The sequence below is a fragment of the Odocoileus virginianus genome, chromosome 16, assembly GCF_023699985.2.
Source record: "Odocoileus virginianus isolate 20LAN1187 ecotype Illinois chromosome 16, Ovbor_1.2, whole genome shotgun sequence".
Lineage (NCBI taxonomy): Eukaryota > Metazoa > Chordata > Mammalia > Artiodactyla > Cervidae > Odocoileus > Odocoileus virginianus.
Genome location: NC_069689.1, coordinates 18,154,018 through 18,177,094, shown reverse-complemented (window position 1 = coordinate 18,177,094; position 23,077 = coordinate 18,154,018). Strand labels below are relative to the sequence as shown.

Below are 23,077 nucleotides of genomic sequence, written 5' to 3'. Positions count from 1 at the left end.
TTAAATTGTAGGTTTGAAATAAATGTCAAGACTGTATCAAATACATTGTAAATCAACTATATTACAGTAAAAAAAGATTATGTCAAATAAGCATCAAGAGACAGACTTTTCTTAATTTCATTTTTGTTATTCTATGACACCACTTGGAATTACTTATTTATGTTTAAAATTCTAAGCAGTGAGGATTTCTCTGGTGGTGCAGTGGATAAGAATCCACTGATCTGGGAAGATTTGATCCCTGATCTGGGAAGATTCCATATGCCATAGAGCAACTAAGTCTGTAGACCATAATTCCTGAGCCCACATGCTGTAGCTACTGAAGCTTCTCAACAAGAGAAGCCACTACAATGAGAAGCCCACACACTGCAACTAGAGAAAGCCTGCACAAAGCAATGCAGACCCAGTGTAGCCAATAAATAAATAAAATTATGAGAAAAAAACTCCAAGAAGTGAAACAGAGTGGTGTGAGTGAACATATGAAAACATACCCAGCTGAATCTGAACTCAAGAGAAATCTCTCTGGTTTATTTTTGAAATGAATGCATGTAGCTGAGTTCACAGCATTGAGGACTGTCTGTGGCTTGGAAATATATTACCCCGGGTTTCCCACATTGCAGGCAGATTCTTTACCATCTGAGTCACCAGCGAAGCCCTATTTAAACTTAGTAGGTGCTGTACAGAAATTAACACAATGTTGTAAATCAACTATTGTTGTTGTTCAGTTGTTCAGTTGTGTCCTATTCTTTGTGATGGACTGCAGCATGCCAGGCTTCCCTGTCCTTCATCATTTCCTGGAGCTTGCTGAAACTCAGTGATGCCATCCAGCCATCTCTTTGTCATCCCCTTCTCCTCTTGTCTTCTGTCTTTCCCGGCATCAGGGTCTTTTCCAGTGAGTCGACTCTTTGCATCAGGTAGTCGAAGTATTGGAACTTCAGCATTAGTCCTTCTAATGAATATTCAAGATTTGTTTCCTTTAGGAATGACTGGTTTGATCTCCTTGCAGTCCAAGGGACCCTCAAGAGTCTTCTCCAACACCACAGCTCAAAACCATCGATTCTTTGGTGTTCAGCCTTCTTTATTGTCCAATTCTCTCTTCAACTAAAAAAAAAAATAAAAAAAACTTAGTAGGAACTGTAGCAATTGTTTAGAACTTTGACCAACCAAAGGTTGTTTAGGGGCAAAGTATTTTATCACTGATATTATTTAGAATTGATGGTACGTGGTTATAAAGCAGGTTAGGTTGACTTTAAGTTTATATTCCAGATACTAATGTATGCAGTATATCCAGATGCTACCTAAGGAATCACTCAAAATGTAGCAGAATGAGACAACAACTGCTTAATTATGCTTTTAGATTCTGAGGGTCAGGGATTTGGGCAGGGCACAGTCCACAACCTGTCTCTGCTTGATGATATTTAGGGCCTCATTTGGAAAACTAGCAGCTTCCCAGGTGGATCTTGTTAAAAAAAAACCCACCTGCCAATGCAGGAGATGTGGCTTGGAAGGTCTCCTGGAGGAGGAAATGGCAACCCACTCCAGTATTCTTGCTTGGGAAATCCTATGGACAGAGGAGCCTGGCGGACTACAGTCCATGGGGTCACAAAGAGTTAGACACGACTTAGTGACTGAGCATGCATGCACGCACTGGGGAGACTTGAATAGCTAGGGGCTGAAATTATCTAGTGGCATCTAGATCATATGTTAGGGCTCTGGGATGGGGTGACTTGAAGGCTGGACTTAGCCAGCCCTGTTGAGTAGAGACTTACTACCTCTCCATATGCCTGGGCCGTGACAGAATCCTGAGAAGAGTATCCTGATGAGTAAGCTTCTGAAGAGAGAACTTTCTCAGACTGCAAGGTGGAAGCAGCATGTCTTTTTAGAAATTGCCTTGGCAGTCGTACGTGTATCACTCTGCCGTGTTTTCTTGGTTCAAGCCGGCACAACCCATCTAGGTTCAAGGCACATGGAAGTCTATCTGAGGAACCAAACCCAAAGAGCCTCAACCACCGCTGGACTTAATTTAAATGAGACCACCTTGAACCTCCGGCTAGGAATTTGCATGTGGAAAGAATGTAAATAATTTGTGACCAGGGAATAAGATAGGAGATCGTAGGTCTTAAACATCAGGACTTTATTATAGCTAATAACTACCCACTAAACCCATCTGTTCTGTTTGTTAGTTGCTCAGTCATGTCTGACTCTTTGCGACCCCAAGGACTGTAGCCCTCCAGGCTCTTTTGTTCATGGGATTTTCCAGGCAAGAATACTGGAGTGGGTTTCCATTTCCTTCTCCACACTAAACCCATATCCACATTCTATCGTTTATGTAACAGTGGGAATCCCAGAGGAACAAAGACTAATTACAACCAAAAGGAAGAAATAAATGCTAACAATATACTCTGACATAAACCATGCTGCTAGTGATGTGGTTTGGTTTGGTTTGGAGAAGCTCCAAACCGGTAAAAATTCATGTACTTCCAGAATGAAACTTAGTATGTCAAAGAGAAAGAAAGAGCACAAAGCAAGAAATCCACCTCACTTGGAGAAGTCAGGACTGACTTGGATATTGAAGAAGACGTAGGCCTTGGTGCAGAAGAAATACATTGCATTTTAACAAATAATTTTAAAAACATTAATAAAAGGGAAAAAAGATCATAAAAATTTAAACTTGCTTTTATGATTTATTGACCTGAGTCCTGTTCAGAAAATGAGATTTCCCAGAACAAAGCCTTGTGCTAAAATCGAAGTGGAACAAGCCTTACTTTGAAATGATTTTTCTGATAGGCAATTCAACACATGGTCAATGTCTGGATATAGGTTTTGTACTTGCTTTCTTCTTGCTTCTGTTCCCCCAAGGTATCTGTCATAGAAGGTTCTCCAATATTCTCCGAGCCCTGAGTTCATAATGGCTTAGGGTACTATTTCTCTGATTCCATATTTTTAAAAAAATATAATTGGATAATAGTTGATTTACAACGTTCTGTTAGTTTCCTGTGAACATTCAAGCGATTGAGTTATACATATACATATAATCATATTCCTCTTCAGTGTTTTCTGTCTTATTAAGCTCTATCAAAAGGGTGAAATGCTCTGACACCAGCTCTTGAGTGTGCAGTGGTGGCATCTCTAACAGGCTTGGGCACACTTTTATGCAGAGGTCAGGGATATTTCCTGACCGTCCTCAGGTGACTTCATGTGGGCGTGGGTGCTGCCTCACCCCTCTGCTTCCCGTCAAGGCAGCTCTGATAATAAACTCCCCGGAACTCTGGATCTCTCTCTTACACTGCACCGTTTTTCATACTTCATCTGTTGATTCTTTTTCTGTAGCTGATGTTCAACAGCTGCGTCTATGCATGGTTATTACTGTGCTTTGGTGTTCCCATGTTATCAACTGACATATTCTTTAGGTCTTGATAGAAAGAGTGCCGGTGGGGGTGGGCAAGCCAGCTTCTGGGCCGTCAGCTGAGCACGGCACAGCTCTCCACCTGTCCTTGAATGCATCAAGGACAGATGAGCTGTGATGGAAATGTGCTCTTTAGGAGATGGATAAAATAATTTTGAAAGTTTATTTTAGGGTTTAAAATTATTCGTTTCCTACCCTGATGTGCTGTGCTATGCTTTCTCTGGACAACAGTTTTCATTTTTTAAAAAATATTTCTGCTGAAAACCCTTGAAACACTAACTTGAAATAATCTAGGAAGCACCCCCCCAGCCGCCATGCCACATGGCTGAGATCACATTATAGAGGACTTTTTAACACAGTTTCATGCATATTTAGAGAGTTTCTACCATTCAACACAAATGGAAACCACTTCTCACCTTAATTTTTAACTATGACTGAAATCTAACTGGTTAGAGATGAGCTGCATTTTGGAAACCAGTGACACTTCAGGAAAGTTCTGCCTCTTCTAGTGGCCCTAGAAATTTCTGTTTGTTCCAGTTATTAGCCCGATTTACCTCAGTGATGACTTTTAACTGATTTCACTCTTCTCCTTCTAGAACTGCAGTTCCCATGTTAGAAGAGCTGTGGTCACCTGCTTTTCAGCAGGATGCTGTGGTCGTCACGGAAACAGGCCTGTTCGGTACTGCAAAAGATGCCACTCAAATCACCACAGTAACGAAGTGGGGGCCGCCTCAGAGACCCACCTCTATCAAACCTCCCCTCCACCCATCAACACCCGGGAATGTGGTGCTGAGGAGCTTGTCTGTGCCGTGGAGGCCGTGATTAGGTAACAGGATTGTTAGTAGTTTTCCCTGAAAACTGCCTTCTCTCTGAGCCATCCTTTCCCCATTGAGATGTGCACATTTAATTCAACTTCAAGAGCCCTCAGCCAGACAGCTCACTTTCCACAATGTTGCAGTGATGATGTTTTAATTCACTCATTCAACAAATATTTTTATGGAATGCCAGTTATGTGCCAGGCATGTGGTAGGCACTGGAAGACAGAAGAAAGTGAAATATGGTCTCTGCCTTCCAGTTACTTGTGCTTCTATAAAAACAGAAGCACAAATTTGCCAGCCAAAGTGGTGAGCACAGTGACAACACAGAGATGGGGCTCTCAGGGAATGGAGAGGAGGTGCCAGTCAGAGAGAAGGGGTGGGACAGAGGTGTCCCAGACTTGACTGTAGCAGCGAAGGATGGGAGAACTCTAGATAATTCTGTATTGGAGTAACCAGAAGGCTGTAGAGTAAGATGGACCAGATCCTGCAGGCAGCTGGCTTTTTCTATCACATGAAAACAGGGAGCTTTACAAGTGATAACCTCTAGACTTGTTCTCTTTTTGTATACTGTTCAATGAGGCAAGATTTTTAAAGATAAAGAAACAATATGAGAATGTATGTTTTAAAGGTAAGGACTAAGTCTTCTGTTTCTCTTATCCCAGTGGCCGACACATGTGAAAGTGCAATAAATGTTTGCTAAATAAGACAATGCAGAAAGTTTGGAAAGAGAAGAAAAAAACAACCATACTGCTGTCATCATCATCAGTTTTTTTTTTTGCATATGTTCTTCTAGTTTTATTCAAACGCTTATTTTACTTATATAATTGCAATCACAGTGTATCCACATTCTTTCTGATATAACATTATACCATTAGCTCTTCTCCATGTTGTGTAGTTTCCACATTTATCATTTTTAGTGGGTACATAATATTTATCTAGATTATTTTCCTCCACCATTAGACACTTCAATTTCTTCCATTATTTTTACTGTTATAAATAACTCTAATAACTATTTTGTGTATAGTGCCATTCCTGTATTTTTTATTTATTTAGGATAGATGGTCAGATGTGGCTGACTGGGTCAAAGGGTATGAATATTTTAAGGACACTTGATACATTACCAAACTGATTTTCAAAGAGTGTATATGAATTTCATACATCATGATAGTTTTTGCTATGCTCTTGCCAACATTGTGTATTATTTTTTAAAATTGTCATCTGCTTAGAAAATTGAAAAAGGAATCTTTCTTGCTCACTGTCAGGTCTTTGAATTCTAGATATTAAATGTTTTTCCATTTGAGTATCAGTTCCTCAAACTGTCCTTGATCACTCATTTGATGTCCATATAGCTTCATATGGGACTTCCCTTGTGGCTGGTCAAGAATCCACCTGCAATGCAGGAGACCTGGGTTCAATCCCTGGGTTGGGAAGATCCCCTGGAGAAGGGAAAGGCTACTCACTCAACTATTCTGGCCTGGAGAATTCTGTGGACTATATAGTCCATCGGGTTGCCAAGAATCTGGCATGACTGAATGACTTTCACTTTCACGTTTTTCTTTCATAGCTTCATATTAGATATAGGAGAAGCATTGTCTTCTAGTGGGATGATTGGTGAACTTGAAGCCAGAAGGCATCAGTTCTGGTTGACTCTTACTGATTGGAGGAAGTAGCCTCTTTGTGCCTCAGTTTATACATGTTTGAGATGGGGATGGAGTAGAAAACAATAAGGACATGAGGCTCCTTCCAATTTAAAGGAGAACAATGAGTGATGCTTGTGAACTCGTGAAGTAATTGCTCTGAATAAGATCATAATCTTGAGTGTGTTTTTGGGTAGTCTCACTTGAAATCTGTGCTCTTCTGCAGCTTGTTGAAAGAAGCCGAGTTCCACGCTGAGCAGCGGGAACATGAGCTTAATCGCCGGCGGCAGCTGGGCCTCTCCTCTTCCCACCATTCCCTGGATAACGCTGACTTTGACAACAAGGATGATGATAAACACGACCAGCGGCTACTCAGTCAATTTGGAATATGGTTCTTAGTAAGAAAAGAAATTAACTATTATCTAATATCTTACGTTTTATTCCAACATTGCCCTGATGATGAGTTTCTTCTGTTCATTTTAGGGAAGTAAATAGTAAATGGTGAAAAATTAACCTTAGCATTCACTACCACCAGTGTGTGTGTGCTCAGTCATGTCCCCCAGGGACTGGAGCCCACCAGTCTCCTCTATCCATAGAATTTTCCTGGCAGGAATACTGGAGTGGATTACCATTTCCTCCTCCAGGGGATCTTCCCGACTCAGGGATCCAACCCCACTTCTCTTGTGTCTCCTGCACTGGCAGGCGGATTCTTCCCCACTGAGCCCTCTGAGACCTTAGCATAGAAGGTCTATATTCTAGGACAGTGACTGCTCATTGGATTTACCTGTGAAGGCTTTTAAAAGGTGTCATTGCCCAGATTCCATCCCAGAATCTTGGGAACTGTTTAGAAAGATCGCTTGTTGATTCTAATGAATAGCCAGGTGTTGGAATCTTTTGTGCCAGATTCTAAACTGTTGGAAATGCACGTTTTGACAAGAAACAAGTGGGTAAGTTCCTAGTGTACATTGTGAAATATTGGATTCAATATAATTTACAGATCATTCACCTCCTACTGACGTAATATTTTGTTTGAAAGTTCAGTCACTGTGGATTTTTTTTGTGTATTTATGGCAAGTGTGCAACACAGCCAGAAAAATTATAGCCAAACCAGTGCAGGGAATTTGACTCCTATTGACTGATTCAACTGAAGTATTCATTTAGGAAAGATCAAACATACAGATCCAAAGTTCCAAGAATGCTGAATTTGACAGTTCTGCAGAGAGGCAGGCTTTTTTTTTTGCCCACTGGAGAAATAGATTAAGTCTCCATAGTGATATGTCTCTTTTGTGCTTTCATATATTTTTTGCTTTGTTTTGCTTTATCAAATTGGGGTTTAATTATTGATTTTGCATGTCTCACTCCTAGAACTTATTATCTAATGACATACTACTACTATTGTGAACTCATTGAGGCAAAGATAATGTGTTATTTATTTTTTATATTCCTGAACCCTACTTCAATGCTTAAGAAAAGATTAATGAGCAAATGGTGAACAGTTTTGAAAAGTCTATTTGTAATGTGGTGAACTGAGGCATGGTGCTCTAAGGTTTCAGAATTATTACTGCTAGGAAATTCTTGGTAAATCTGATCATTTTGGAACTGAAATATATATATATATATATATATATATATATATATTATTTTTGCACTGAAGGTATTTGTGAAGTTTCACTTTGTAGACTTAACTTTTTAAAAGTATTTACCTAGTACAGAATATGTAATTGATTTCTTTTAGGTGAAAAAGCTTAGTGGGAGGTGCATTCTTGAGGGGAAGTTGTTGCAGTTCATCTCTCTGTAGAGAAGAACACAGTTTCCAGGATAAGGGGTCCTCCATCATTTATTTATGACTGCCTATTTCAAATGTGTTATCAGGGACATCTTTTTTTTTTTTTGTCTTTAAACAAACATATTATGTACTGAGGCTAAAGGAGAATCTAATCTATTTCCAGGTGAGCCTCTGCACGCCCAGTGAGAATACTCCTACGGAAAGCTTGGCCAGGCTCGTGGCCATGGTGTTTCAGTGGTTTCACTCCACAGCATATATGATGGATGATGAAGTTGGAAGTTTGGTAGAAAAGCTAAAGCCTCAGTTTGTCACCAAGTGGTTGAAGACAGTATGTGATGTTCGCTTTGATGTCATGGTCATGTGCCTTCTTCCCAAACCAATGGAATTTGCTCGGGTAAGTGGAGGCTGTCAATAAAAAAAAAAAAAAAAAAAAATCAATAATTGATCTAGGAAAGAAATGGAGGGGAGAATGGATACATGTATATGTATGAGTGAGTCCCTTTGCTGGTCACCTGAAACTATCCAACTAACTAAATTAATAACATTGCTGATTAGCTATACCCCAATAAAAAAATGAAAAGTTTAAAAAAAAAAGAAAGGGGAAGTATTATTTGAGCCAACCTGAGGATTATAACCCAAGAGATAGTCTTTGAGAAAGCTCTGAGGATTGTTCCGTCCTTTGGAAGCCAAAGCACAGATATGTAAAATTTTGAGACAAAGGGTTTTATGTCAAGTGATGTATTACTGACAGTTAACACAATCCAGATCTACACATACTAAGTGAGTAGTGCTGTTGTCCATGGGGTCACAAAGAGTCAGACATGACTGAGCGACTGAACTGAACTGAACTGAGTGGGTCACCGGTCATCATGTCCTCTTACAAGATAAGAAAGAAAGTTATTTTCCAAGCAGTTGTGAGGCTTGATGCAATTAAGAAGGAATGTTATCTCCTAAGGAAGTCTGGTTAATGCAATTGCACAACATGTACTAAAGGGGAAGGAGGAGGCCTAAATGAGCAAAGAAGAATTTTTATGTTTAAAATTTCCTTGTCCTGCTATAAAATACTCATTTTTTTCATCAAGACCTACAGCTTGGACCTTGTTGGAGAGGCAGACTTGGGGAGAAGCACTATTGTTACTTAAAACCTGGGTTTACTTCTTGGTGGGTGTTGAGCTAAAAGATACAGCCAAGGCAAAGGTCAGGAGAAAGAAGGATTTCTTATTAATACTTGCAGTAAGGAGAACACCAGGGATCTTTACCAAGGCAGTATCTCTCAACAGCAAAATTGGAGACCTTTTTAGGCTAAGGATACATGCATATTCATGAAGGGGCTTGAGCAGAGGAGAATTCAGCATAGAACTGGGGCAGAGATGGACAGAGTCTAAGCTTTAGTTGATTAAAGTCAAGAGGGTCAGAAAAGGTCAACACCATCATTCCTTAGATTCTGACCAGTCGGGGGTATTGGCATGTTGTCACCATCCTCCACCTGGGTGGGGGCCTTGCATCCTGCAGAACTCAAAAGTATGTGTCAGATTGTGATGTAGATTCCTTGAGGAGGAACTAGGACTCTTATTGCTAGACTATTGTTTCTTGACTGATTTTCCTTTCTTACTGTCCTTAAAATTGTTGATTACTGAGACCTGTTCAAGGGCAAGCATTGTGAACAGGCTTAGATCACAAAATGGCTTAGGTGAAAGTGGCTTCTCTTCTGTCAAGAAAACCATGACTGGTTCTCTTTCTCTGGGGCCCTTCCCTGTCTGCTGACACTACCTTAGCTACTGGAGTGTTATCAGTGTCTGTAGAAGAGGGACACCTCTCATTAATTTAGTCAATAGAGTTAAATGAGTTTAGTAATTACATGTTAGCTGATATGCTGTTTCGATGTTAGCAAACTAACATCAAACCAGCATCTCAAAAGATGGGGAAGAATGGCAAGATGAATGTGTGACGTATCTTTAAAAAATTTAAGGGAATATTCTTTCCTGACATTGCTGAATATTTTAACTAAGCAACAGGAAATAAAAAAGCCTTTCCATGAGGTTGCTAGAGCTCAGCCTTTTTCTGGTTTGGGGAAAGGCTAACATTTGACTAGGAGCAGTTTCTGTGGTTTCACATATGTATCTAGGGATGAATGGTCCCTGCCCTTTCATGTGGAATTCCCAAAAGATTTAAGGTGAAAGTGAAAGTTGCTTAAACATGTCCAACTGTTTGCAACCTCATGGACTATACAGTCCATGGAATTCTCCAGGCCATTCTCCAGGGGATCTTCCCAACCCAGGGATCGAACCCAGGTCTCCCACATTGCTGGCGGATTCTTTACCAGCTGAGCCACAAAGGAACTGCCCAAATGCTCCTTTTCTTCTGGCTCTAGGACAAATTTCTCTGTGCTTGTTCTCTTGCTTCTGCCTTATTGGATCACTAGTTTCAGATGCACAGCTGTTAAGACTTCATATTTCTTGAATGCAATATCATTCATTTCTAACCCAGCAAGATGGATATCTAGAATCCGTTTCTGCCAGAAATACATGAAATTTATTTCAAGGTATTTTCCAAGTTTTATTTTTATTTGTGATTTTTTGGTTTGCTTTCAATGAAATCTTGAGGCAGTTTTCAGTTTAAATAAGAATTTTAAGAAGAAAACATAACACATACCTTCTAAAGAGAAGGTTTTATTAGATTTCCAGGAGTCAGAGCATTCTGTGCATTTATCAAGATACACTTCATTCTTCTTTGGTGCCACCTACTGACTCATATATAAAATCAGATTTTTGCATAATGGAAATTCCCCATTTCCTGGCATTCTTTGTGTTGATATGTTTTCAATTATTGTTTCTTTTGGAATAGTAAAGAATTAGTGTGGTATGATTCTGAAAAGAGCTTCCCAGGTGGCGCTAGTGGTAAAGAACGCCTGGGTCAGGAAAATCACCTGAAGAAGAAAATGGCAACCCACTCCAGTATTGTTGCCTGGAACCCCATGAATTCTGAAAAATAAGAGGAAATGATTATATTGGGAGGAAAACTTTTCCTCTTCCAACTTGAGTCCAGCAGTTGGGAGCCTGCATGTAATTGGCAAGAGACATTAACAAGAATTTCCAGATATTCAAGTTGGATTTAGAAAAGGCAGAGGAACCAGAGATCAAATTGCCAACATCTACTGGATCATACAAAAAGCAAGAGAGTTCCAGAAAACCATCTACTTCTGCTTCATTGACTATGCCAACGCCTTTGACTGTGTGGATCACAACAAACTATGGAAAATTCTTATAGAGATGGGAATACTAGAGCACCTTGCTTGCCTCCTGAGAAATCTGTATGTTGGTCAAGAAGCAACAGTTAGAACCAGACGTAGAACAACAGACTGATTCCAGATTGGGAAAGGAGTACATCAAAGCAGTATGTTGTCACCCTAATTATTTAACTTATAATGCAGAGTACATCATGTGAAATGCTGGACTGGATGAAGCACAAACTGGAGTCAAGATTGCCGGAAGAAATATCAATAACCTCAGATATGCAGATGACACCATCTTTATGGTAGAAAGCGAAGAGGAACTGAAGATCTTCTTGATGAAAGTGAAAGAGGAGAGTAAAAAAGCTGGCTTAAAACTCAACATTCAATAAACTAAGATCATGGCATCTGGTCCCAGCACTTCATGGCAAATAGATTGGGAAACAATGGAAATGGTGACAGACTTTATTTTCTTGGGCTCCAAAATCACTGCAGATGGTACTGCAGCCATGACATTAAAAGACAATTGCTCCTTGGAATAAAAGCTACAACAAACCTAGACAGCATGTTAAAAAGCAGAGACACTCCTTTGCCAAAAAAGGTCCGTCTAGTCAAAGCTATGGTTTTTACAGTAGTCATGTATGGATGTGAGAGTTGGAGTATAAAGAAAGCTGAGCGCCAAAGAACTGATGCTTTTGAACTGTGGTGTTGGAGAAGACTCTTGAGAGTCCGTTGGACTGCAAGGAGATCAAACCAGTGAATCCTAAAGGAGATCAGTCCTGAATATTCATTGGAAGGACTGATGCTGAAGCTGAAACTCCAATACTTTGGCCACTTGATTTGAGGAACTGACTCATTGGAAAATACCCTGATGCTGGGAAAGATTGAAGGTGGGAGGAGAAGGGGATGACAGAGGATAAGATCGTTGAATGGCATCATCGACTTGATGGACATGAGTTTGAGCAAGCTTTGGGAGTTAGTGATGGACAGGGAAGCCTGGGATGCTGCAGTCCATGGGGTCGCAAAGAGTCGGACATGACTAAGTGACAGAACTGACTTGTTATTAACAAGAGAAGAGACAAAGTTTATTTACATTTACGCACAGAAGTACTCATTGATGGGAAGCTTTTTCGATAACCAGAGATAAAAAGTTTATATACCAAACTTCTAGAGTGTGAGGGGCATTTGTGAGGAGGCTTGAAGGGGAAGATAGGGAAAGTTCTTTTGGTAGTTTTGATGCTAATGGAACGGGGCAGCCTTTCTCCAAGGCAGCTGTATTCACAAGAACTCCCTTTGAAGGGGCTTAATAGAGGCCACATTTTCTGGAGGCTCCAGTTTAGTCAGGTAAAGGAAGTTCGGATAAGATTTCTCTCTGTGTCTTCTTTAGTGCAAATATTTCCATCTAATATAGTCTTTATACCGACCCTGGGGGTCTGAGTGCCTCCTCACCTTTTCCCCATCTGTAACTTCCCTAGAAGTTTCACACAAAAAGGAATCTAGGTTGACTGACTTGGAGAGAAGATTTGGGTTAGGAACTGCTAGGTAAGAGATATGCAAAAGAGGAAAAGAACATAAATTAAAATAAGGAAATAGAAAACAAAGATTAGTGATTAGAGTAGACTATAAACCTAATCTCTATGGCCTAAGGGAAACAGTCAAGATTTCTAGATGCTGGGCTTGAAGCATCTTCAGATGATGATGAGTTCATCAGTGTCACTGTCATGGTTATTTTCTAGAGCAGAGCCTGGAAGATGTGGATGTTTGGTGAACTTCCGGAGTAGCCTAAACTGTTGATGCAAGAAGTCTTTTGAAGTTTATATCAAGTTGCCTGCTTTAGCTTGCTGGGCTTTGGGACAAGACAGCCTAGAGTCTCAGTAAGGATCTGTGCAGTCAGGTTTTAGTTCTCAGTGACACCAACTCAGGAAGGTAGGAAAAACAAGTGGGAGCATTAATTACTCATGAAGTGTGCATGACAGCAGGATCCAGTTTATAAAGAGGTGAAAAATAGCTCAGTGAACAGGAGTAGGTCTGATAACCCACAAGTGTGAGTATAGTGTTCTGTTGAAACAAACAATTTCTTAATTTTCCCAGTTTTTACCAAAGGTAATTAAAGTAAGATATTCTGTTCACAAAGTAAGTCTAGCCTCATTAAATTTGGCTTGATTATTTACATACAACAAAAGTGGTATTTGACCACATGGGCCTTCAAGGGTTTGTTTTGCTGCAAGTTTTTTTGAGAATGTCAGATTGGACTTTTAAAGGCCTTTCCATGCTGGGAAGCCAATCCAAGAATTTGTCATATTTATCTGTAGTATTCGTAGATTTGTGTGAATTTTTCTTTTTGAGATCCCTCGAATGCTCTAAGGTTCCTGGGACTGTCAGGAAATGACTTTTCTTATTTGCTTATAGACTGGGGACATCAAAAGTCAAGTAGCAGACTGGTTTTTCCAAGAGGGCTTTATAAGCAGGGGCTTCATAATGTCCACCTTAGTTCTTTAAAGCTGTCTGGTCATATTTGATTCTTTGTGTATCTTTCTCAAGTTTGACGTTTCAGTCAAAGCCTTGATAACATAACCAACTTTTGCTATTATGTCCAGTTCCAAGGAGAACAGGTTTTTATTAAGCTTGTGTAAATAACTGTGCATGTATGCTAAGTCACTTCAGTCATGCTCAGCTCTGTGTGATGCCGTGGACTGTAGCCACCCAGGTTCTATCGTCCACGGGATTCTCCAGACAAGAATACTGGAGTAGGCTTCCCTGGTGGCTCAGATGATAAAGAATCTGCCTGCAATGCAGGAGACCCAGATTCAATCCCTGCATCAGGAAGATCCCCTGGAAGAGGAAATGGCAACCCACTCCAGTATTCTTGCCTGGAGAATCCCTTGGACAGAGGAGCCTGGCAGGCTATGGTCAACAGGGTTGCAAAGAGTTGGAAGCGATTTAGCACAGTGCACATGTATAATTGATTCACTTTGCTATACAGCAGAAACGAATACAACATTGTAACTCAACTATACTCCAATAAAAATTAATTAAAAAAGTAAAATGGCTCTGATTAAAGATCTGATGAGAGTAACTGTAATTATGATGTTAAAGTTATTCCATTATTGTCTACTATCAGGCAAAGCAGCATAAAATATAATCATGAGCATAAAAGGCATATAATTTTTACAAATTCCATATAATTTCTGAAATATTTATGTTAAAAATAATTACCTATAGGGATATAAGCTAGAGAGGGTTAAGCATCTCTTCTTATTTGCCAATGCTTTTCATGCAATTCAACATATGAAACAGACCTAATTAGTTTAACATCTCTTTTTACTAGGAGAGAAGAATCCTTTGAGATTTTCTGAAAGCCATCTCAGAAGTCTCAAAGTCAATTTGAGATCAAGATTTTATTTAGGATTTGATTTTGGAAAGCAAAATATCTAAAGTTGTCAAAAGATCAAAAGGTTTGGATATTCAATTAATCAGGATGATACGTTGCTATGAAGTAATACTCAGTTATCCATTCAACCAAACTGGCAATTCAAATTTCAAAAATAAATATGGAATCTAATGTGATAATTTAAAAAATCAGCATATTGGGTTATCGTTACCATCTTTTTAAATTCCATATATATGTGTTAGTATACTGTATTGGTTTTTATCTTTCTGGCTTACTTCACTCTGTATAATGGGCTCCAGTTTTAGCAATCTCATTAGAACTGATTCAAATGAATTCTTTTTAATGGCTGAGTAATATTCCATTGTGTATATGTACCATAGCTTCCTTATCCACTCGTCTGTTGATGGGCATCTAGGTTGCTTCCATGTCCTGGCAATTATAAACAGTGCTGTGATGAACATTGGGGTGCACATGTCTCTTTCAGAAAAAGAGACACAGATGTACAGAAAAAGAGACACAGATGTACAGAACAGACTTTTGGACTCTGTGGGAGAAGGCGAGGGTGGGATATTCTGAGAGACCAGCATTGAAACAAGTATACTATCAAGGGTGAAACAGATCACCAGCCCAGGTTGGATGCATGAGACAAGTGCTCAGAGCTGGTGCACTGGGAAGACCCAGAGGGATGGGATGGAGAGGGAGGTGGGAGGGGGGATTGGGATGGGGAACACATGTAAATCCACGGCTGATTCATGTCAATGTATGGCAAAAACCATTACAATATTGTAAAGTAATTAGCCTCCAACTAATAAAAATAAATGAAAAAAAATAGCTTTTTTAACATTGAAAAGACTTGGTTCTCTTAAATAATTGAGAACACGAAGAAGATGTGTGCCCATCTCCCCGCCACCAACAGATCCTATACAATTTTCTATTTTCAGTCATATTTCTGCCCTTCACTTTGCTCTTTGTCACCCGGATAACCTTTATACAACCTCTAAACAGCTACTTTAGGACAGAATTACTCTTTCTTTCCTTAACAAAAAACACATCCTACATTCCTCGAATATTCTGCATACATAGGTTTTTTTCCTTCACCCTTATTATTTCTAGAAGTTTCATTTATATATTAATTATAATTTTCAACACTTAATGATCTCTGTTTTTCAAAGACCAGGAGGTAACCAATTGTGAATTGCTCTTCACATACCAACATTTTGTAGCAAAGTTTATGATTATACTATTTTTGTTTTATACTTTATAGTTTTATGATTATACTATTGCACTCAGTGCTGATAACTTCTATCATAACTTCTACTGGATATGCTTCTTCATAGTGTAATTTCCTAGCATGGCAAAATGAACATATTTATTAGCAGATTCAAATAATTTTAGCGTCTCTGTAAAAATAAGAAGCCAAAGGTAGATAAAATTAAACTTATTTAGAAATGATCTGGATATTCAATGAATATCTTTCGTGTAACAATATAAATTTAATTTCAGGTTATGAAAAAGATTTTGGAAACTACTCCTAAGAAGATATGTCATAAAACGCAATTATTGTTGAAATAAAGCTTGTCATAATAATTTAATTTGATTAAAATGAAATCAGTCTTATAATTTAAACATATAGTAAATATAATATTACCTTATTTGACTAGTAAACTCATGTAGAATAAAAACTGTGTTCATTATCATACTCAGTGCTGGTAACTCAGAAGATGCAGCTGTTTTTATCAAACCAACAATATTAAAATAGTCTTATTTATCAAAGATTTACACAAACTGTTACAGAACTCAGATTTGGCTGATCACCATTTAAAAACCAACACTTGAGAGGCAAATGTTGGTGGAAAGGAAAAATTGCTTTAATCAGAAAAGCCAGCAATCTGGGGGGAAAGCAAATTCATTTCCCAATACCAAATTGGAAGATTCTGCTCCTGCATGACAGTTTTTTAGATTTAATTTTTTAGTTGAAGTATAGTTGATTTGTAATGTCATGCCAATCTCTGCTCAATAGCAAAGTGACTCCGTTATACACATGTGAAAATTCTTTTTTTAGGATTCTTTTCCATTATGGTTTATTATAAGATATTGAATATAGTTCCCTGTGTTTTACAGTAGGACCTTGTGGCTTATCCACCCTATGTAATACTTTGCATCTACTATTCCCAAACTCCCTGTCCTTCTCTTCCCCACCTCCCTCTCCCTTGGCAACCGCAAGCCTGTTCTCTACATCTGTGAGTCTATTTCTGACTTGTAGATAGGTTCATTTGCGCTTTCACATGTGTGATGTCATACGGCATTTTTCTTTCACCTTCTGATTTACTTCACTTAGCACGATCATCTGTAGTTGCATCCACGTTGCTGCAGATGGTATCATTTCTTTTTTATGGCTGAGTAGTATTCCACCGTGGGCTTCCCTGGTGACTCAGTTGGTAAAGAATCTTCCTGCAATGCAGGAGACCCTGGTTCAATCCCTGGGTCTGAAAGATCCCCTGGAGAAGGAAATGGCAACCCACTCCAGTACTGTGGCCTGGCAAATCCCATGGACAGAGGAGCCTGGCAGACACAAAGAGTTGGACAAGACTTAGCAAGTAAACCACCACCACCAGGATTCCTTTTTATATATGTACCACATCTGCTTTATCCATTCACCTATTGATGAATGTTTGGTTGTTTCCATGTTTAGGCTATTGTGAGTAGTGCTGTTGTGAATATAGGGGTGCATATATCTTCTTGAATTACAGTTTTGTCTGAGTATATGTCCAGGAATAGGATTGCTGGACCGTATGGTAGTTTTATTGTTAGTTTTTTGAAAAATCTCCATACTGTTTTCCACAGGGGTTGAACCACCTTACATTCCTACCAACAGTGTAGGAGGGTTCCCTCTTCTTCACACCCACTCCAGCATTTGTTATTTGTAGACTTTGGATGATGGCTGTTCTGACTGGTGTTAGTGGGACCAGCCATGACAGTTTTTAAAGGGAAAAAGGGGAGAGACTCTCAGTAAATGATCAAGGCAGGCGGTTGGGTTCTGCATCATTCTCCATTGGGTACGGACTGGCTGACTCTTCAGATGGTATATTACTTGTGTGATCTGCCTGTAGGATCTGCCTTGGGGGCTGCTGGAAGTAGAAAGCTAGACATTCTTTAACTACTTAGCTCTTCATTTTTACTACTTTTAATCTAGGAAAAGAATCAACAGGTTAGGCAAAACATGGTGTACTTCAGGAAAGCATTAAGCCAGGAATTAGGTTGAATTGCTGTGTGATCTCATTCGTAAAACAAATAGGCAAACAGAAAAGTGCCAAAAAGCTGCTTACAAATCCCCACTTGTCCAACATCATTTCATATCTATGGGATTAGGGAGAAGAGTCCGTCTTCTATAACTTCTTCCTGCTGACATAGGGTTTTAGGAATATTTAATTTTATAAGCTCTTAGTGTTCTAGAAAGCTTATTGAGAATAGAAATCTTTTAAGGAATTTAATAAATTAATTTGGCAAAGCCATCCAGAAGAAGAAAATAGTGTATATACATACCATACATATAAAAACGTGTACGTAAGGGACCCAAGTACATAAGGGCTTCCCTGGTGGCTCAGATGATAAAAAGAATCTACCTGCAATGCAGGAGACCTGGGTTTGAGCCCTGGGTTGGAAAGATCCCCTGGAGAAGGGAATGGCAACCCACTCCAGTATTCTTTCCTGGAAAATTCCTTGGCCAGAGGACCTGCCTGGTGGGCTACAGTCCATCGGATTGCAGAGTTGGACACGACTGAGTGACTAACACTTACTTACAAATACAGACATTATAGCAAAGACAATCATAGTAACACAAAACTCACTAGTGTATGTAAAAGCTTGTTTTCATCTTGGCCTCACTGCTGCTGCTGCTAAGTCGCTTCAGTCGTGTCCGACTCTGTGCGACCCCATAGACGGCAGACCACCAGGCTCTGCCGTCCCCAGGATTCTCATCTTGGCCTTACTTTCGTTCAAATTATGTTTTTAGAAGATGGAACAAATTGTTAGCTTCATATAAAGGATAAAACTTTTAATCAATATTTGTAGGGGAGACACTTAAGAGCTTTTTTATTTGCCCTGATGTGTAATCTTATGGAGTCTATGATTCAACCTCAGATAGTTGTTTCAGCTGACTAAAAAGTTACTTTTTAAAGGCTGGAGAGTGCTAAGGAAAAAGGCACTGGGGGTTTGTTAAGACGAGTGTTAATTGATGCGTATCAGGAGGAGAAATAAATTTCTCCTATTTTATGACAAGAGGCAATAGTACAAGTAAAAGGAAGGCATCTCTTGGGCTGAGAGCCACATTTATGTCCTTGAATATTTGCACTTATAGAGATGATTCTCAGATCCTTGAGAAGATAGTGCTGAGTGGCAGATGATTTAAGTCTCAGAGAGGGAGAGAAAGGATGCAGGTTTGTAAAATAACAATCTAAGGACATTTCAAGGACATGTTTGTCTATTAAAATGTTTTGGATGGGACAAACAGATTCGGTAGCACTGAGATTTTATAGGTATTTTGAGGGAGGAGATTTATGGGAGGTGGAAAAATTATTCGTGTTGAGAATCTGAAGTTTTTAACAGGCCCAAGTTGAGGCCTCAGTTGAGAAGAGGGCTCAAAGGAGCTTGTCTGAGGAAGTGGAGGCCTAAGGCAATTACTATTTAAGTGTTTCTTCTTAAGGGCGGGACGGTCCCTTTTCCGTGTTCTGGCTTTTCATAATATCTGTAAGCATCTTGAGATGGATAGGGGAGGCTTTGGGACTGGTAAGAAAGATAGATGAGCTTTGGGATTCTTCTAGAATCACAGTTACATTTTTGTAAATATTCAGTTAGTAAGGCAAGGCCACTTATTTTTAATTCTTCAAAGCATTAGGTGACAGCCTCAATAATAACATGAAGGAGCTGGCCTGCCCACCCAACCCCATTACTTTGAATTAACTTCTTTTATATCAGAGACTAGATTTTCAACTAAATTGGAAAAGACTCCTATGAACAGAGATTTGCAAATTTAGAGCTGTGTGCCTTTGTAATATTTTTTATAAATTGTATGACAAAGGTTTTAGACTGTATTCCTCTGAGTATATCGTTCTATTTTAGCCCAATTAAGCTTCTGAGGGAAGGCCTTAATAATGTCTCCTACCAGGCTCTGAATGTCAACCTCCAACTGGGTCATTCGTAGGAGGGACATGGTAGAGGGGGGTTTATGGTGGGTGTGGGTTTTAATTTTCTTTCTAAATCTGATCTCTGTTCTTGGATTATGTTAAGGGAGTCTTTTAGGCTAGCTGTGACTGTGTGTGTGTGTGTTTCTGTCAGCTTGGTCCTCCCATAGTTGATAAGAGAACACTTATTAAGAGTGAGAGCTCTCTGAAATCTTCTTAAATATAAAAACTTTTCCAAATCAAAGGATCCACTGTCTGGTCACTGACAACTTAGGATCTTCATAGGTAAATCTGTTTCAAAATGTGATTCAAAACCAATAGGCCTTTGTATTACTTAAGCATAAATTAAACGGCCCAAGGGACCTCAGTAATGATACTCCAACAATCTTGGCATTATCAGTGTTAGCTCTTCTATGTACCTAACAATAACAACAATCTCAGAAATACAGTCACTTCCTGAAAATATCTAGTCAGTCATCTAGGATGTTGCCCAATATGATACTAAATAGATACTTGAAATTTAAGTTGAATTGATTTATTTTAATGGTATAGAATTCTAGATATGAAAATTAAATACTGAAAATTGAATTCATTTAGAGTAAGATAGTTTTGGGACAATTAATCTATGACCAAGGAGGCAAGAATATACAATGGGGAAGAGACAGCCTGTTCAATAAATGATATTGGGAAAACTGGACAGTTACGTGCAAAAAAATCAAATTAGACTACTTTCTCATACTATATACAAAAATTATTCACAATGGATTAAAAACTTAAATGTAAAAGCTGAAACCATAAAATGTCTAAAAGAAATCATAGGTAGTATGCTCTTTGATATTAGTCTTTATACTATTTTTTAGATATGTCCCTTTAAACAAGGGAAACAAAAGCAAAAATAAACACATGGGGCTACATCAAACTAAAAAGCTTTTGCACAGCAAAGGAAACTTTCACAAAAGGAAGAGGCCACATACTGAATGGGAGGAGATATTTGTAAATGGTATATCTGATAGAGGGTTAATATCCAAAATATACAAAGAACTCATACAACTCAACATAAGAAAATCTGATTAAAATTGACCAGAGAACCTGAATAGATATTCTTTCAAAGAAGACATACAAATGGCCAGCAGACACATGGAAAGATGCTCAAGATTGCTAACGATCAGGGAAGTGCAAATCAAAACCACAATGAGCTATCACCTTATGTCAGAATGGCTGTTACCAAAAAGATGACAAATAGCAAGTGCTGATGAGGATGTGGAGAAAAGAAAATTTTTTGTGCTCTGTCTATGGGAATGTAAATTGATGCACCCACTATGGAAAACAGTATGGAGATTCCTCAGAAAACTTAAAAATAGAACTATCATATGATTCAGCAACTCACTGTTGCCCATTAAAATAGATATATGCACTCCTATATTGCAGCATTATTTACAATAGACAAGACATGGAAGAAACCTAAGTGTCCATTGATAGATGAATGTATAAAAATGTGGTACATATATGATGGAATATTACTTAACCATTAAAAAGAATGGAAAAGAATGCTGCCTTTTGTGAAAACGTGGATAAACCTAAAGAGCATTATGCTAACTGAAATAAGTCAACGGAAGACAAATACTGAATGATTTCACTTATATGTGGAGCCTAAAAAAAACACATGAATAAACATAACAAAACAGAGACAGAGTTGTAGATACAAAGAAGAAACAGTGTTTCCCAGAAGGGAGGAGGTTTAGGGGGAAGAGAGAAATAGATGAGGAACTTTAAGAGGTATAAACTTCCAGTTGCAAAATAAATGAGTCACAGATATGAAATGTACAGGTAGGGGAAATACAGTCAGTAACTATGTAATATCTTTATATGGTGACATGATGACTAGGTTTATTGTGGTGATCATTTTGAAATATATAGAAATGTCAAATCACTATGGAAAGATTGAGCGCAGGAGGGGAAGGGGACAACAGAGGATGAGATGTTTGGATGGCATCACCAACTCAATGGACATGAGTTTGGGTAGGCTCTGGGAGTTGGTGATGGACAGGGAGGCCTGGCGTGCTGCAGTCCATGGGGTTGCAGTGTCAGACACGACTGAGCGACTGAACTGAATGGAACTGATGTTGTGTAACAGGAACTAGCATGGTGCTATAGGTCAATCATACTTCAAAAAGGAACAAACCAACTCATAGAAAAAGATCACATTTATGGTCACCAGAGGTGGGAGTGGGGGAAAGGGGAATTAGATGAAGGCAGTCAAAAGGTAGAAAATTTCAGTTATAATAGCAGGATATAATGTAAAAGCAGGATAAATATAATTAACATTGCTGTTTATGTCAAAGTTAAAAGAGTACATTTTAACAGTTCTCATCACAAGAGAAAAATACCTTTCTATTTCTTTTATTTTGTATCTACATGAGGTGATGTGCTTAGTCGCTCATTCGTGCCCAACTCTTTGTGACCCCATGGTCTGTAGCCCGCCAGGCTCCTCTGTCCATGGGGATTCTCCAGGCAAGAATACGGGAGTGGGTTGCCATGCCTTCCTCCAGAGATGGCTGTTCACTAAATCTACTGTAGTAGTCGTTTCATGATGTATGTAAGTTAAATCATTATGCTACACACTTTAAACTTATATACTGCTGTATATCAATCATAACTCAGTAAAACTGCACGGGAAAAATAATATAGTTTCTCCCAAATTTTGTGTTATATGGTAAAGATAGAGGACCAGTCAACCCTTTGTTACTTTGATAATAGTAATATATATTTACCTAAAATCAGAATTACAAACAGAACCTCAAGTTGTGATTTTAAGATTTTCTGCCTTAGAAAATTAACATCCTATCTTAATTAGTAAAAAAAAAATTTTTTTTTTTAAATTCATGGATTCAACCAGCTTTAGAACATTCTTAGGAAAAAAACTGTGACAGAATATGCAGTGTAGGAAAAAAAGAGTATTCTCTGCCACTTTATTTTCCACGATGAAAAGTCTCCAGTACAAAGTGTACGGTGGTAGAAATCTAAGTTCCTTTGAAATGCAAGTTTAACTGCACATATTTGCAGTGGATCTGTCACACCTTAGAAATAAAGCTTCATTGTTCTAGGAATAAATTTTTGGAATTTTAATGCACAGGCGATTTGGAAAATCTGCAGTAGAATAATTCAAATTCAGTCTCTGGTTGGTATTTGGATCTATTTGCAACTATTTTCTTTTCAAAAACTAAGGGATCCTGGTGGTTTGTAGTTTTTTTTACAAACCTCACTCAATATACTTGGCACAGATTTCAGATGTAATGGATTGTGGTCTTTCTCTGTACCCATTTCATTTAGTATTTCCTTGGGCATAAATGTAACGAGTGCATTTTGTTCTTTTCCCCTGTGGCTGTGGAAATCTCATCAGGTTGGTGGATACTGGGATAAATCCTGTAGCACAGTGACCCAGCTGAAGGAAGGTCTCAACAGAATCCTCTGCCTGATCCCCTACAATGTGATCAGTCAGTCTGTGTGGGAGTGCATCATGCCGGAATGGCTGGAAGCCATCAGAACAGAAGTCCCAGATAATCAGTTAAAAGAATTCAGGGAAGTATTAAGGTGGGTAAGTAGTTTAATGAAGTCACCGTAGTTCTAACGACA

General features: G+C 38.8%; 1 protein-coding gene across 13 annotated transcripts in view; it reads left to right on the top strand.

Annotated features, from left to right (window-relative positions):
• The window catches only part of UNC79 (unc-79 homolog, NALCN channel complex subunit), a 270,926-nt gene that overhangs the window by 113,968 nt on the left and 133,881 nt on the right, over positions 1–23,077 (top strand). For all 13 annotated transcript variants that reach the window (XM_070477922.1, XM_020875952.2, XM_070477919.1 and 10 more), the window contains 4 exons: positions 4,000–4,229; positions 6,085–6,256; positions 7,808–8,038; positions 22,845–23,035. In XM_070477922.1, the coding sequence (XP_070334023.1) occupies positions 4,000–4,229; positions 6,085–6,256; positions 7,808–8,038; positions 22,845–23,035 (824 nt within the window). The remainder of the gene's footprint in view (positions 1–3,999; positions 4,230–6,084; positions 6,257–7,807; positions 8,039–22,844; positions 23,036–23,077) is intronic.